The 13,566-nt window shown below is 44.2% G+C and overlaps 1 protein-coding gene across 3 annotated transcripts; it reads left to right on the top strand.

The window, feature by feature from the left end:
• Positions 1–206: 206 nt before the first annotated feature.
• On the top strand, positions 207–11,877 carry peli2 (pellino E3 ubiquitin protein ligase family member 2). 3 transcript variants are annotated; one of them, XM_069536231.1, is made up of 7 exons: positions 255–548; positions 5,158–5,287; positions 5,997–7,147; positions 7,238–7,339; positions 8,337–8,534; positions 8,680–8,868; positions 8,999–11,877. In XM_069536231.1, the coding sequence occupies exons 3-7, from the start codon at positions 7,115–7,117 to the stop codon at positions 9,575–9,577; spliced, it is 1,101 nt and encodes a 366-aa protein (XP_069392332.1). In that variant the 5' UTR covers positions 255–548; positions 5,158–5,287; positions 5,997–7,114; the 3' UTR covers positions 9,578–11,877. The 3 variants fall into 3 exon arrangements, with proteins under 3 accessions (XP_019940579.1, XP_019940580.1, XP_069392332.1); XM_020085020.2 differs by lacking the exon at positions 5,997–7,147 and having other exon boundaries at positions 207–548; XM_020085021.2 differs by lacking the exon at positions 5,997–7,147 and having other exon boundaries at positions 209–548; positions 5,158–5,278.
• The last annotated feature ends 1,689 nt before the right edge of the window (positions 11,878–13,566 follow it).

Raw genomic sequence — 13,566 nt, forward strand, 5'->3', positions numbered from 1 at the left:
CCATGTGAGGTGGCGAGAGGACACAGTTGTACTCCAAGGTCGACAATTTCGTTTAGTTAGGAGTTGATTCAATGCAATATAATGTGATTGTTGTGGCGACTACACTTGAAAGATTTTACGCAACCTATTTTTGTCGGAATAAAAGTTTGAGGTGAGAGTTGGTGCGGTGTCCGCTCCCCCCTGCACAAAGTGGAGAAGAAGAGAATGGTACGCCCCGGCCCTGCTCCTCGCTGTTTTCGTACGCGCTTCAGTTCCGATCCAGCCGCCAACTAAGTTACGTTTTGCGATGTCACGGTGACGAACTTTCCCCGCAGTTTGCTCTCAGAATACGGACAGACCCCACAGACGCGAGCCGCTGGACGAACGACCTGAAATGAGCCCGTGTCGTGTTTTACTCGAAGGGAACTCCTGGTGACTCCTGAGCCGCTGCTGTTACCACCGTGTCGAGAGGACGTACCGCGGAGGAGCCTCATGTTTTCGTCGAGCCAAGAGGAGCACTGCGCCCCGTCCAAAGACCCGGTGAAGTACGGGGAGCTGGTGGTGCTGGGGTGAGTTACGTCCTCGTCGTTCGTTATATTTATTTATTTCCTGTTAAGACACTTTTACAGGCGGAGGAGAAAGCGAGTGTTTTAACTTGAGGGAGTTTCTCGCGTAGCTAACTTAGCTACGCCACTCGTACGTACTAAATAAGTGCGAATACAAATCCGCCAACGATTTCTTTTACAAACTTAAACCTTCGTAAAGTAACACTTCAAGTCCCGCCAGAGAAATGCATTCGCTCACGTTAACTCCTCGAACCGGACACGTGCACAATCACGACTGTGTACGTTTCCCTTTCAGGCCAGGCGACGTTTCACCGCCTCACCACCGGGAATTAGTCAGTTACAGGTCGCTAACCCGTGAACGTTTCCAGTGAATAGACGCGCCCAGAGCAACTTTTTAACGAGTCAGGTGAAATGAAATCACAGTCAGCAGCTCTGATCCGGGCTCCCTCGCTACTTCCTACCTAAAGTTGGATTCGTGGGGTTGAAGGAATTCGGAAGTGGTAATGCGACCTTCCCCCCAGCCCCTACGGTTCTTCCCTATTCTTCACTATCTGTATCTCACACCACACAGTTTTACATCTGCACCTCATTGTTCGTTTTGTTTTCTGAAAGGCCACATTTGACTCATTGATTATTGCTGCATTCAATAGTTTGAGATCACATGTTTTGCTCAACTCGATACAGAAGTTGTTTTCTTTACATTCTCTCAGGCTGCTGGTCACATGGTCAGACAGGGGACCTTCACTGTTACCAGGTTTTTACATTACCAGCCCATGAGTGGGTGATATAGATCAAATCTGCCTCAATGGTATATATATTATATGTTTGTATGTTGGAAAGTGATGAATAATCATATATCTCTTCCACTTTTAAAACCAGGGTACTTGATCACATTTGCATTCAAGATCAGATCTTGATCAGTTTACTATTTCGCCCACAAGGGCCTTATATATAATAATATAAATACCACAGTATAGATGGTATGGTAAATGGTCCACACACACCTTCATACAGTGCATCTATGGTCTTAGGTAATTAGGTAGAGACTAATTTATATTGTTTCTATTATATTTTGTCATATTGCCCTTCACTTGCCTTTATCAGATATAACTCTCTGGGAGTGCAGTTTTCTTTCATAAACCTTTTTTTAGACAAAGTGCCTTTTCTCTAAGGTAGTGAGTACAACAAGCACTTATGGACTATGTAGTTATTTTTAATCTCTACATGTCTGAAAAACTGTTTGTACTTTTTGTCAAACTGCTTGTTTAGTGCAACAGTCAAAACCCCAAAGATACTTTCTTTACAGTAAAGCACAGAAGCAGAAAACCCCCAACAGCAGAGAAGCTGAAAGCAGGGCATTTTTCCACTATAGGAAAAAAGACAAAGAATTGCCCACACTGACTGTAATGATTGTTTAATCAGCTGTAAACCAATTATTAGTTTCAATGTATTGTTGAGTACTCAAAGTTATCGTCAGAAGCCTGGTCAAGTTTTGTTTACTTTTACTGTCATTGGATAGATGCAAGTAATCTGACCATGATATTGATACACAGTACTTGCATTGTGTCGAGACTGTACTGTGCTTTGGCTCAATTAGTTTATATAAGTTTATATAAAGCTTTTCTAGAAAAAAACACATTTACTTCTCACTGGAATCACAAAGTGTCAAACAATTGCCATTATTATTTTTTGGAAGTGAAATAACAAACCAGGGCAGCTATAGACTCTACAGGTCTCAGCCTGCCACAGAGTAAACACTGGCGAGGCGTTTTCTTTGTTTATGTCAGAACCACGTCAAACTGACTGCACTGTGGTTTTCTAGATGTGTTCTGGAAAAAACTGCAGCCAGTTATCATTGTAAACAATCATGTTTGTATTGATAAACTGTCAAGGGCAGCAGCTGCAACAGATAATGGAAAACACCTGCTGTGTCATCAGTGATTGGAGTTTTCCCAGAATAGAAACTGCTTTGAAAGTTATCACACCTTTCATTTCATTATTTTAGGTGTCTGTGCTGGTATGATCACATTTATATAGTGTTTGATGAAAGCATTTGTCGTGAGATGCCTATGAAGATTATATATAGAGCATGGTAGAGGTTGTGGTTTTGTCCTTCGCCCTCCATCCATACACTCACAGCCATACTGCTTATTACAAGGGACAAAAGTGCTGACTGCTTATTACCACGGGCTGAACATGTGGTGTGTTCAAAGCGGAGGCTTTTGTTTTCCCTCTTGACATACAGGCACATATTTGAATCAGATGTGATGGGTGTATAATCACTGCCATGTCATCACATCCCATTGATAAAACTGATGGTAGACAAGATAGCTAACAGCTTGGAACAAAGCTTGTTTGAGCAGCAGTTCCCTCGGTGGTTTGTTGCCATGACCGAGGTGGCTCTTATTACTTGCATGGCTGCCCCCCGTCTCTGCCCGGGCGGATTGGTTTGGTGCTGGTCAGTGAGAGGAGGTGGGGGTGGTGCTGTGTGGGTATCCTGGAAATGAAAGGATGGATTGATCAGGATCCAGCCTCTCCTCAGCTTTCTCTGTCCATTGTGGCCAAGAGACTGGGTCTATTGATTGAACTTTCTCCCTTAAGAAAACGCTCTGTAAGGCAAGTGGACAAATCAACTTGGAGAAATCTTTGGTACAAACTGGTGCTGATTTTGCGAGATGTGATGCCTCTTTCATTTGCCCAGGGAGAAGCTTTATCCTATTGCTTTCCTCAACTCAAGGTCAGAGTGTAGATGGAGCTTGTGTGGTGTCCGTGTGTCATGTGCAAGGTCAGACCAGTCAGACAGATACTCGAGGCTGTGGCAGCTTGACTCTGAGTCAGTTGACTGATGCTCTGCTTACTCATGCTGCCATCTGGCTGCCTCCCATGTACTGAAGATGATTTTGATAAGTTTGGATTGACCTCATCTAAAACACAAACTCATAGTCTTTGTCTCCACCCCAAGGCCATCTTTTGTGACCCTCTTAGGCCACCCCGCCTCCGTGTTATGCTAATGGTTGTTCCAGCAACTCTTCATATCTCCTCCTCATTCTGCAGAAACACTGGCCTTTCATGTTAGTATAAGAGGTAGGAGGTGCTGCTGGCTCCTTAGTGGAACCCTGGAGTGAAGGTGATTCGACAGTCTTCTAATCCCTACTCCTAAAGTATTGGAAGGTAAATCCGCTGTCTGTCTGGCACAGGTCAAAAGGTAAAGCGATTGCAATTGTTTGGAGCGCAGTTTTAAAGAGTCTGTCCTACCTAATGTGACAGTAGAATTTCCTGGATGACAGAGGATTGTTCCTGAATCTAATGAATAATAGAGAGCATGTGAGCCATTTCTCAGGGAGCCATGTTTTATTCTGTCTGCAGTTAGAATCTATTTAAGAGCAGGGTTTCCAGGATGGGTTCGATGGAACTGATTTAGTTATAATCATTGTCATCAAAATTAAAGGAGAACCTACAAAGAGGGATATAGATGATGATTTAAACAATAAAACATTTTTCTTTCCACTATTATATTGTTATTTGTCTTGTGCTGTCCATGTTTTATTTGGAGTTCTGTCCACAGAATCATCTGCCTCTCCAGCTCTCTGTGGGTGACTTGTCCTACAGGCCAGCTTTGTACTGTTCTGACTGGGACCATGTGTTTCCATGCCTGACCAGCCGTGTGTAGACATGGGACAGGTGGACTAGCTTTGGGGGGAGGTGGGGGAGGAGCAGAAGGAGCCTCTGTTCACTACCGTTGCATTTGTGTAGCAATTTAAGTGTTGAAATCCCAGATTATGTTTAGGGTGGTAGAGTTTGTTCCCTTATGAAATGCGCTGCCTAGCAAACTCAAGGCTTTCAAAACAGTTATTTCCGTTGTGTATAGTGTCTGTTCAGCACACTGTGGTTACGTGTGAGTGTGTGACAGAAGGTCTGTGTGTTGGATGGAAGTAGAGCATGGGGTGTCCCAGCTGTAGGAACCAGCCGGTGGATGGTGAGAGGACCAGTGCTACCGGAAGGGGCTCCTTCATTCACAAGGAGCAGCTGAGGGTAGATGCCTCGTTGCAAAACCAGAATCTAGTATTGAGAAGTGAAAATAGAGTTGGCTCTTTCATGCTTCTCTGCTTGAGCTGAGGCTTTGAAATTGAGATCTTAGAGCTTTCTGTATGTGTGTAAAAAATCAGCTTTGAGAGAATGTGTTGAGCCAGTTCTCCACCCAGACACGCAAAGTGATAGCAAACCTGATGTGCATCTTAAAACCGGCTCTGCCTGGCCGGGTGATGGAGCAAAAAGTAACAGCTGCAGTTTACACAGAGCTAGCTCGCTGAAATTACAAGCACCCGAGCGCATTATGTAACAAGAGACATTATCCAAGGTAACGCTTAAATTGCTAATAGGGTGCATTAGATTGCCAGTGATGTAATGTGCGGCAAAGCTCCTTTTCAAAATGCACAAATGTTTCTAATTCTCTGTGTTTACTGGTTATATGATCACATGAACTTTGCCTGTAAATCTCATTAGACACATCTTTTATTCTGAGCTACAAAAACTGTTTGCATTTTCTTTGGGGGGAAAAAAATAACCATGAATTTGTTGTGCTTTCCCTTCACCCTACCCCCCTCTGTGACAGGTACAATGGCTCTCTGCCCAATGGAGATCGGGGTCGACGGAAAAGCAGATTTGCGCTATACAGGAGGACCAAAGCCAACGGTGTTAAGCCGAGCACTGTGCACATCCTCAACACACCCCAGGCCAGTAAGGTACAGAACAGATCATGAGATGAATCAGGGATTAAATGAGACTTTCAGAGAGAAGTAACCCATTTATATTTTTTAATGTATATTTTAGACAAAATAATATCCTCTCAACAGAGTGATGAGTAATGCACTTTGGTAGTTTCATATTTTTACTGAGCTCAGCTGATTTAACATCTTGAAAAACACAAGACTCTTTCAGGGCAGTGGCGTGTTTTCTTTTTAATTATTTCAGTAGCATGCAGTAAGCCCCTTTACATTATTTTTGGCAGACCTTAATGTTGACATTTCCAGTACAATAACGGCAGTTCCTAGCTGGGCCTCAGAGGGTTTTTTTCTTTGTACCAAAGTGCCTGCCAGAAACTGCCCCATCCAGTATAACATGTCTGCCTCTCCTGCATTCCTGCCTTTGGTTCCCAAGCTAAACTGCTAAACAAGCTGGAGGACCTGCTTACCCCTGCACCTCTGTGGGGCCAATATTTCAAACATTTGTTGAGAGTTTGCTCGCTGGCTGAGGGCCCTCAGGTTCGGGTTACTCTCACTTTGAGGAACTTGACTCCTGAATTCTGCTTAGAGGTTTTTACCTGTGACTGAGGAGTTTTAATCATTAACTGTTTGTTCTTTCTTTTGCGTTCAAGTGGAATGTCCCTGCTACTTTAAAAAAGTTTATTGCCGCAAAGTTCAAGAGCAAACTGTGCTATTTTGTTTGTTACAGATTGTTTCAGAGATGGGAACTGCTGTTACCTTCCTTCCCCTTTTTACCACTGTTCCTCTTGGTCACACTGCTGCCAGAGCTGGGATTAGGAGGGTGAACTGAGGAGGAAGTTTTTGCAATAGGCTGGCCCTCTACTCTCAGCTGTGCACAGGGTCAAAAATAGCCATTCCTTAAGAGACCAGCAGCGTGGTGTGCTTCATTTGAACAGAGCCTTCTTTTTATATTATATCCAATAGCTGTCTCCTTTACCTACTCCTGCTCCTTTACTGTGCAGCAGCCTCATACATATAAACACTCTGTGGCTGAGAAGCAGAGAGGGAAGGCTCACGTGTCCCTGCGCACTCTGGTGTTCATGACAGATAACAAGGAGCTCCCATGATGCCACTGCCAGCTTCCCTTTTCAACCTCTGCCCCTGGTATCTTATCTCCCCACTCAGTCTCAATTAATACCATATGTGCATGCGATGCGTTTGTGTTGGCTTTGTTTTGAGGGGCTGGCTGGGCACATGGTTGTGTTTTTATTTTTACTCCTTCATCTCAGGGAGGAGGCGTGTGATATTTTGGAGGCGTGGTGGTTATAAAAATATATCTTTCCGTTTGGAGCGCGTATGAACTTCTTTTAGCCGTTGAAACAGGTGCAGCAACATTTGTTTGTAACGGTGCGGTTGAGATGAGGCTGCATGTGATGACGACATTTGTCCCCGTCTGTCTGTGATGTACCAGCAGAGAGTGGCAGCGCTGATGACCCACTTTCTCTCTCTCTCTCTCTCTGTTTCCCTCCTGCACGTGACAAAGAGACAGAGATTGGGGGGGGGTTTGAAAATGGAATTTGAAGATTAGAGTGGGATGATAGAGGCATTTGGTAGAGTGTAGATGGAAGCCGGGCCGAGTGGCTTTAACTTCCAGATGAGTGTTAACTGAGGTGCAGTCCTGGGCAGTTGATGGTCACTGTCATAGGAGTGTGAATTCACACGCTCTTCTTTGTCCCTCTTCTGGAAATTCCCGCCACAGTCACAAGAGATCTTTTTTTAAGCTTATGTAAAAAAACACAGAATTAATCATTAAACAAGTTCACACTTCACATCCGGTGTTAAAGCCACGGACCAAGACATCAAACAATGACCGCTATGACAGAGATTAAAAATAAACAGGTGGTGTGCTTATACTTATCATCAAGATAACATGTATTGGTTGTGTTTAATATGTGTATGTAATGAGTTGTTCATTTACTTTTATTTCAGGCTGTGAACTGTAAAGGCCAACACAGCATCTCCTACACACTGTCCAGGAACCAGACAGTAGTGGTGGAGTACTGCCATGATAAAGACACAGACATGTTTCAGGTAAAAACCAGTTCAGTGAGGGGTGACCTGTAGCTAAATGAGTAGGGGGCATGACACCACATGGACACATGTGCCCTGAGCAGTGAGACCCTGGTTACCCCTTCTTTGTTTCCCTGCATTGCATTTGTGTTTTCATTATTCTTCTTAAATAAAGGCACAAATCTGAAAAATATCAAGCAAAATACAGTTAAACAGCCAGTTCAATGGCATGTTTGTATGTACGGATTGTTTTGGATCCTCTACAATTGTTTTATTGCACATACTATGATCTATTGCCCTCTTGAACCTCATCATCTACAAAGGGATAGTGTGTGTTTAGAGTGTGTGCATGCTCATCTGATCTGTAGCATTAATCTGAATGTACCGCAAGGAGATGATGACCACAGGGGAGGTTAGCACTGAAGACACATGCTTCACATTCAGGCCTGTGTCTTGTCTCTGTGTCTTTTAAACACTGAATAACTGGATATGAAGACACTGCAGAGAAAGGTAGCCATTCAAAAAACAGGACCCTAGGATATTTGAAAATTTGAAAAAATAAGGAAGCAAAAGGGGGAAATGTTTATTTTTACCTCTGTTTGTTCAGCTTGTGGATTGTTTCGACATTTTTTCAGCGTTGATCTCTGTGGGCTGCATAAAATTAGCCTGAATATTATTTTATGGAGGGAAAACTAGAAACATGTTTTCCCATCTGAGATGTAGTGATGTAACAACATGCTGGTGTACAGAACTTTGTGTCCCAGTGTATCGTGTCTCAGCATTTTTTATTACACACGCACACAGCAACGTGATCTTGTGCTTTCATTCAAATGTCAAACTGCCACAAAGTGGCAAAAAGGCTGAGCGGCCATGAAGCAGAAGAGTTCAGAGTTCAATCGTCTGCAGGGAATTGAAAAGAAACCACTGCCAGTGTCCATGTTCCTGCCAGGGTATTGAAGAGATCACAAGAAACTGCATAACAATATGATATGATATTGATTCATTATTGTGTTTTTAGATTGGGCGTTCCACAGAGAGCCCCATAGACTTTGTGGTGACTGACACAGTAGCAGGAGGCCAGGAGGGAGAGGAGACTCCCATCACACAGAGCACCATCTCCCGTTTCGCCTGCCGAGTCGTCTGTGAGCGCATCCCTCCCTTCACTGCCCGCATCTATGCAGCCGGGTTTGACTCCTCCAAAAACATCTTCCTTGGGGTAATTACTAGTTAGAGTATGATGGTATATGTCCAGAATCTTGATCTACGCTGCTGTCTTCTATATGTCTTTGGTATGCAAAGAAGTGGAATTCCACACAGTATGCATTAGTCTACATCATCTATGCTGTCTGTCTCCCCCACAGGAGAAAGCTGCTAAATGGAAAAACCCTGACGGTCACATGGACGGCCTAACAACCAATGGTGTGCTAGTAATGCACCCCAGGGGTGGATTCACTGAAGAGTCCAAACCCGGCGTATGGAGAGAGATCTCTGTTTGTGGAGACGTTTACACACTGAGAGAGACCCGCTCAGCACAGACCCCCGGCAAACTGGTCAGTGTCTTCAAGCATGCTGTGTACACAGATTTAAATGTCACTGTGACATATTTGAAGCATCACAGAGTATTAAACATACATACTGTTTAGTTAATAACATGTGTGTCTGTTATATTACCCTCTGCAGGTGGAGAATGAGAGTAATATACTGCAGGACGGCTCCCTGGTGGATCTATGTGGAGCTACTTTGCTGTGGCGTACAGCTGAAGGCCTCTTCCACACTCCCACCCAAAAACACCTGGAGGCTCTCAGGCAGGAGATCAACGCAGCACGGCCCCAGTGTCCTGTAGGCCTCAACACACTCGCCTTCCCCAGCATGCAGCGCAGCCGTGCCCTCTCCTCCCTGGAGGACAAGCAGCCTTGGGTGTATTTGGCATGTGGCCACGTGCACGGTTACCACAACTGGGGCCACCGCTCAGAGCACGAGCCCAACACCCAGCGGGAGTGCCCCATGTGCCGGGTGGTGGGGCCGTATGTACCACTGTGGCTGGGCTGCGAGCCGGCCTTCTACGTGGACACAGGTGCCCCCACGCATGCCTTCGTACCCTGTGGACACGTGTGTTCAGAGAAGTCCGTCAAGTACTGGGCGGAGATCCCTCTGCCTCACGGCACCCATGCTTTCCACGCCGCCTGCCCCTTCTGTGCCACACAGCTCAGCCTCACTCAGGGCTGCTCCAAGCTAATCTTCCAGGGCCCGGTGGACTGAGCGAAAGGGTCCTGCTCTGGCAGAAGAGATTAGATGGGAATGCCAACATGCTGTGAAACTGTTCAGATTATTTTGTGCTTTCTTTTGTTCATGTAAACCAGCTGTGGGTAGGAGTAAGTCTTCTAAACCTCTGGTCATATACTGTGGATTCTGCACAACAGAGAGCCATTACACATTGTTCAGGGCCTCTTGTGGCTGTTTGGATGGCCACTGTGGGATACAGAGATGTGGAGCACATTGGACCACAGATCCCTGGCTCTGCCAGACTGAAATACTGTTTTCAGCTGTCCTGCCAACCAACCGCTTTAAATAAGGCTCCAGCACTGGGCTGTTCAAACTACAATGCCTGCTGGTTTTCCATCAGAGGGCAGCAGGATTAAGGTTGTAGAAGGAATGAGTCGTTTTTACCCATGAATCAGACTCAACCAGATAAAAGCGAGCAGGGGTAGTTGGAGAAGGATTTATTGGCTAGTTCCTGAAGAGTCTGAGACAAAGTTTTTACAAAGCCAGACAGCTGGACTGTTGGCTGGGAGAAAAACCAGGAGAAGTTTGGGGTCTAATTCTAATGGATGAATAGTAAAGTGCTCCCCACTGACCTCTCAGCCTTAACCCGGGATCCAAACCATGTAACTGCAGAGGTGGCTTCCATTTACTCAACAAACTTTGAGAGGGGGGGGGTATTTTTCATAAATGAGAAAGATATTTTATTGAAGGCAAAGGAAGAAGTCATTTTTCATACAGAAGACAAAAAGAAATGACAACCCACACTATCCTCCACATTTTTATCTGACAGAAGAGGTATTTTGCTACACTGAGGCCCTTGTACTGTTTCCTAATGCAAATGTTAATATATTTTTCTCCTGCATAAATAGTGTGTGCAAGAATGTTTTCGAGTGAGTGCGTGCATGTGTGAGTGTGTGCGCGGGTTGGACTCTGTGGGTGCCCTCAGGCCTTTTTGTTTGCATCGGCCTGCATCATCTACACCCAACCCCCCCCCTATCCCCCCTCGCTGTGATATCGCCCACCTCCCAAAAGAGAGAACACAGGAATTAAAACCAAGCTCCGCAGGGTCTGACAATGAATGTACACATACACATTGACTCTCCTCACTGGTGGTGCTTCACTTATACAACCTGCATTCTCATTGTCTGTGCTGTTAAAGGTACAAATAATGCCTATTCGACTGTACAAGCACATGACATAACCACACCTGCTTGCAAGCCAGCTAGCTTGCTACACCCCTACCCTCCACACACACACACGTACTGTATTCAGTCTGCACTGTTGTTAGCTTTATCCCATGCTGGGCCTGATCCAATGATTTCTACGCTCGCAAACCTGGGCACGGTCTCAGCAGCACTCAGAGATTATACCAAATATAAGGAGGAGCTGTTTTTCTCTCCTCAGATGCAAGATGTAAACCCAAACTGCTGCTGTGCAGAGTGTTGACAGGCTCTGGATTACAGTCGAGGCTGTTCACTTGCATGCACCAAGCTCCATGGGGAATAATGATATTATCGCACACAATGCCAAACTTGGTGAGGTTCCGTCGTGTGAGGATGAGTCTTGCCCAAAACAAAGAAGCAGATCAATTGAAGCTAAAGAATCTGGGACGAATCTGCGCGTTCTACGGTGTTCGCTTAGCAGACTGTGCCCATGTGTTAAGCGTTGTCGCAAGCATTAATTATGACGCTAGTTTAATAAATACAATATTGAGCATTACATGTATGAGATTTTAGAGTCACGTTTGTATTTGAGCGTTGGAAAATTCTCCCAAAGTTGTGAAATGATGGATAAAAGATTTTTGCTGAGGGGCAGAGTCCACCATGATTAAGGGCTCTGAGACTTCTCCAAAAAAAAAAGATAGTATCTCCACAGCAGTGGTCGAGCATTTTCCTTTCTGGTTCCTTCCTAAGAGAAACATACTTAGCATTCTTAAAAAGTATCTGCAGCATTACGCCTCACTCAAACCACAGAGTGTTTCCAAATCACTCGACTTCTCCAGATTTTATGTAACTGCCGCACCGGGTCGAGCACTAAGCCACATGCTGTACAGTAGCATTCCTTTCTAACACTTTCAGCTCCGACACCGTGCCCGCTGCTTAAGACCGCATTCTGTAACAGCTGCAGAGTAGCTGCCTCAAACATTCCTTCTTGGTAAACATGGGTGGGGCCCTCAGTTCACCCAAGGGCTTGTTCTATGATTTTTGTCTCCTACAGGAACTCTGTACACAAGCCATACAAACGCACTGATGCTCCCAATGCCTCTTTTGCAAAGAATAAAATATTTTTTAAAAATATGTCCGAGTGAGTTGTTCGTCTCTGATTTTAGGCCCGATGACGTGCTGGGACGCAGGGAATTTTAAAAGTGAGCCACTGCTTTTAAAAAAAAAAAAAAAAGGTACAAGCAATTATTGAGAATTCGCTCCTTTTTTATTCACCCACTGGCTTTGAACTGCAGAAGTCTCTGCTGCGTTCACACAACACAGCGTACGTTTAATCACAGTTACATACGTGTTTCATCATTCTCTGCTATCTTGGTCAACAAAAAGGCTCTGAATGTTGATTAGCACCATCAAACAGTACGGTTTTAAGATAAGAGTTTTCTTGAAGTGTTTTTTTTTTATTCGTTCATTTCATATTAAAATCTTATCCACCCCATCTTAATGTTTACCACAGGAAGTGATTGCATGAGAAAAAATTCCCTGGTGTGCTGGTCAGGCTGTAATTCCTCTCTGTAGCCATAGGAGGGCACTATTTCCTCAACAATAGAGATGTTGGCACCAACCACAGAGCCTGCGGCATCCAATAGCCAAAAGCAAAGAGCTGAGAAATTGAAGTTTGATGCGGTTTTTATTATTATGAAAAAGACACAAGTGTAAATGCATCTGAATGAAGATCAACTGAATTAACTAAACTGACATACCTCTGTACACAGGCCTGGAAATCTACTATATGTGCAATTAGTCTCCTAGGGGATGTATGTGGGCTATATATTTAGTTTACTGAGGAATCTTGAGCATTTCAAATGTCTTTGCCTTTGCTTTTTCTTCCAAATTAATTATACTGCCTTTAGATTTATTTCAGTTTTAAATTCACATAAAACATGCCTGAAAACCCCCCCCTGCACATTTGTGAGCAATTTTTAGTGTTTTATTTTTCTGTGCATGCAAAAAAAAAACATTTTTACACGATGGCGATGATGACATTTTCCATCACTTTGCCTGTGACTTCATCTCCTCTATAATAAGGGCACATGAAAGGGATTTAAATACATAACATGTCAGTTAGGCGTGTGGCGAGAAATGGAGCTGTGGGACGCCGTGCTTCCTAATTAACATTTCTGCAGTAGATGTGAGATGGGTTCATGTGTCGGCACACTCGCCTGTTTTCCTGAATGACAGAAAAGACACTGAAGGTGACAGCATGCTAATTTTGAGATCGCTCAGTGGCTCCCCTGCCTTAAGCAGGGCAGGGTTATGCAAATAAAGTGCAATGGTACAATATTTTTTTTATTTATTTCTTCAGCCAGCTTCCTGAATGAGAAAGTGAGAACCAAGTGCTGTACTGATGCTTGTCTAGATTGATATGACACATACTCTATTATCACCTTTGTGATCCTAATTAACTTCTAGGAGTCACAAACAACAATTTTCAAAGAACTTCATTTCAGCTGCATTTATATTTGGATAAATTGCTCTTTCCTCTCTATGAATCCCTTTTGAAGGCAAACAGAAAGGAAGCGGCACATGATGTTCTCAGGCTCCTCGCAGCCTCTGTGTTTTTCATTTATGCACGATCAAAGCGGTGTGGAGGAAACACAACCACTGTCCATCCCTCAAAACCTTATTTTGTTGGTTTAATGTGGACATTAGGAAAACAGCACACACCAGAGGCACAGCTATGATATTTGTTTAGGGAAGAAGTGAAGTGTGGAGAGATGGTGTGTTGGTGAACACACTAAGTAAACTTTTAACTTCTGCTGTAAT

This window comes from Paralichthys olivaceus, chromosome 12 (assembly GCF_024713975.1).
Source record: "Paralichthys olivaceus isolate ysfri-2021 chromosome 12, ASM2471397v2, whole genome shotgun sequence".
Lineage (NCBI taxonomy): Eukaryota > Metazoa > Chordata > Actinopteri > Pleuronectiformes > Paralichthyidae > Paralichthys > Paralichthys olivaceus.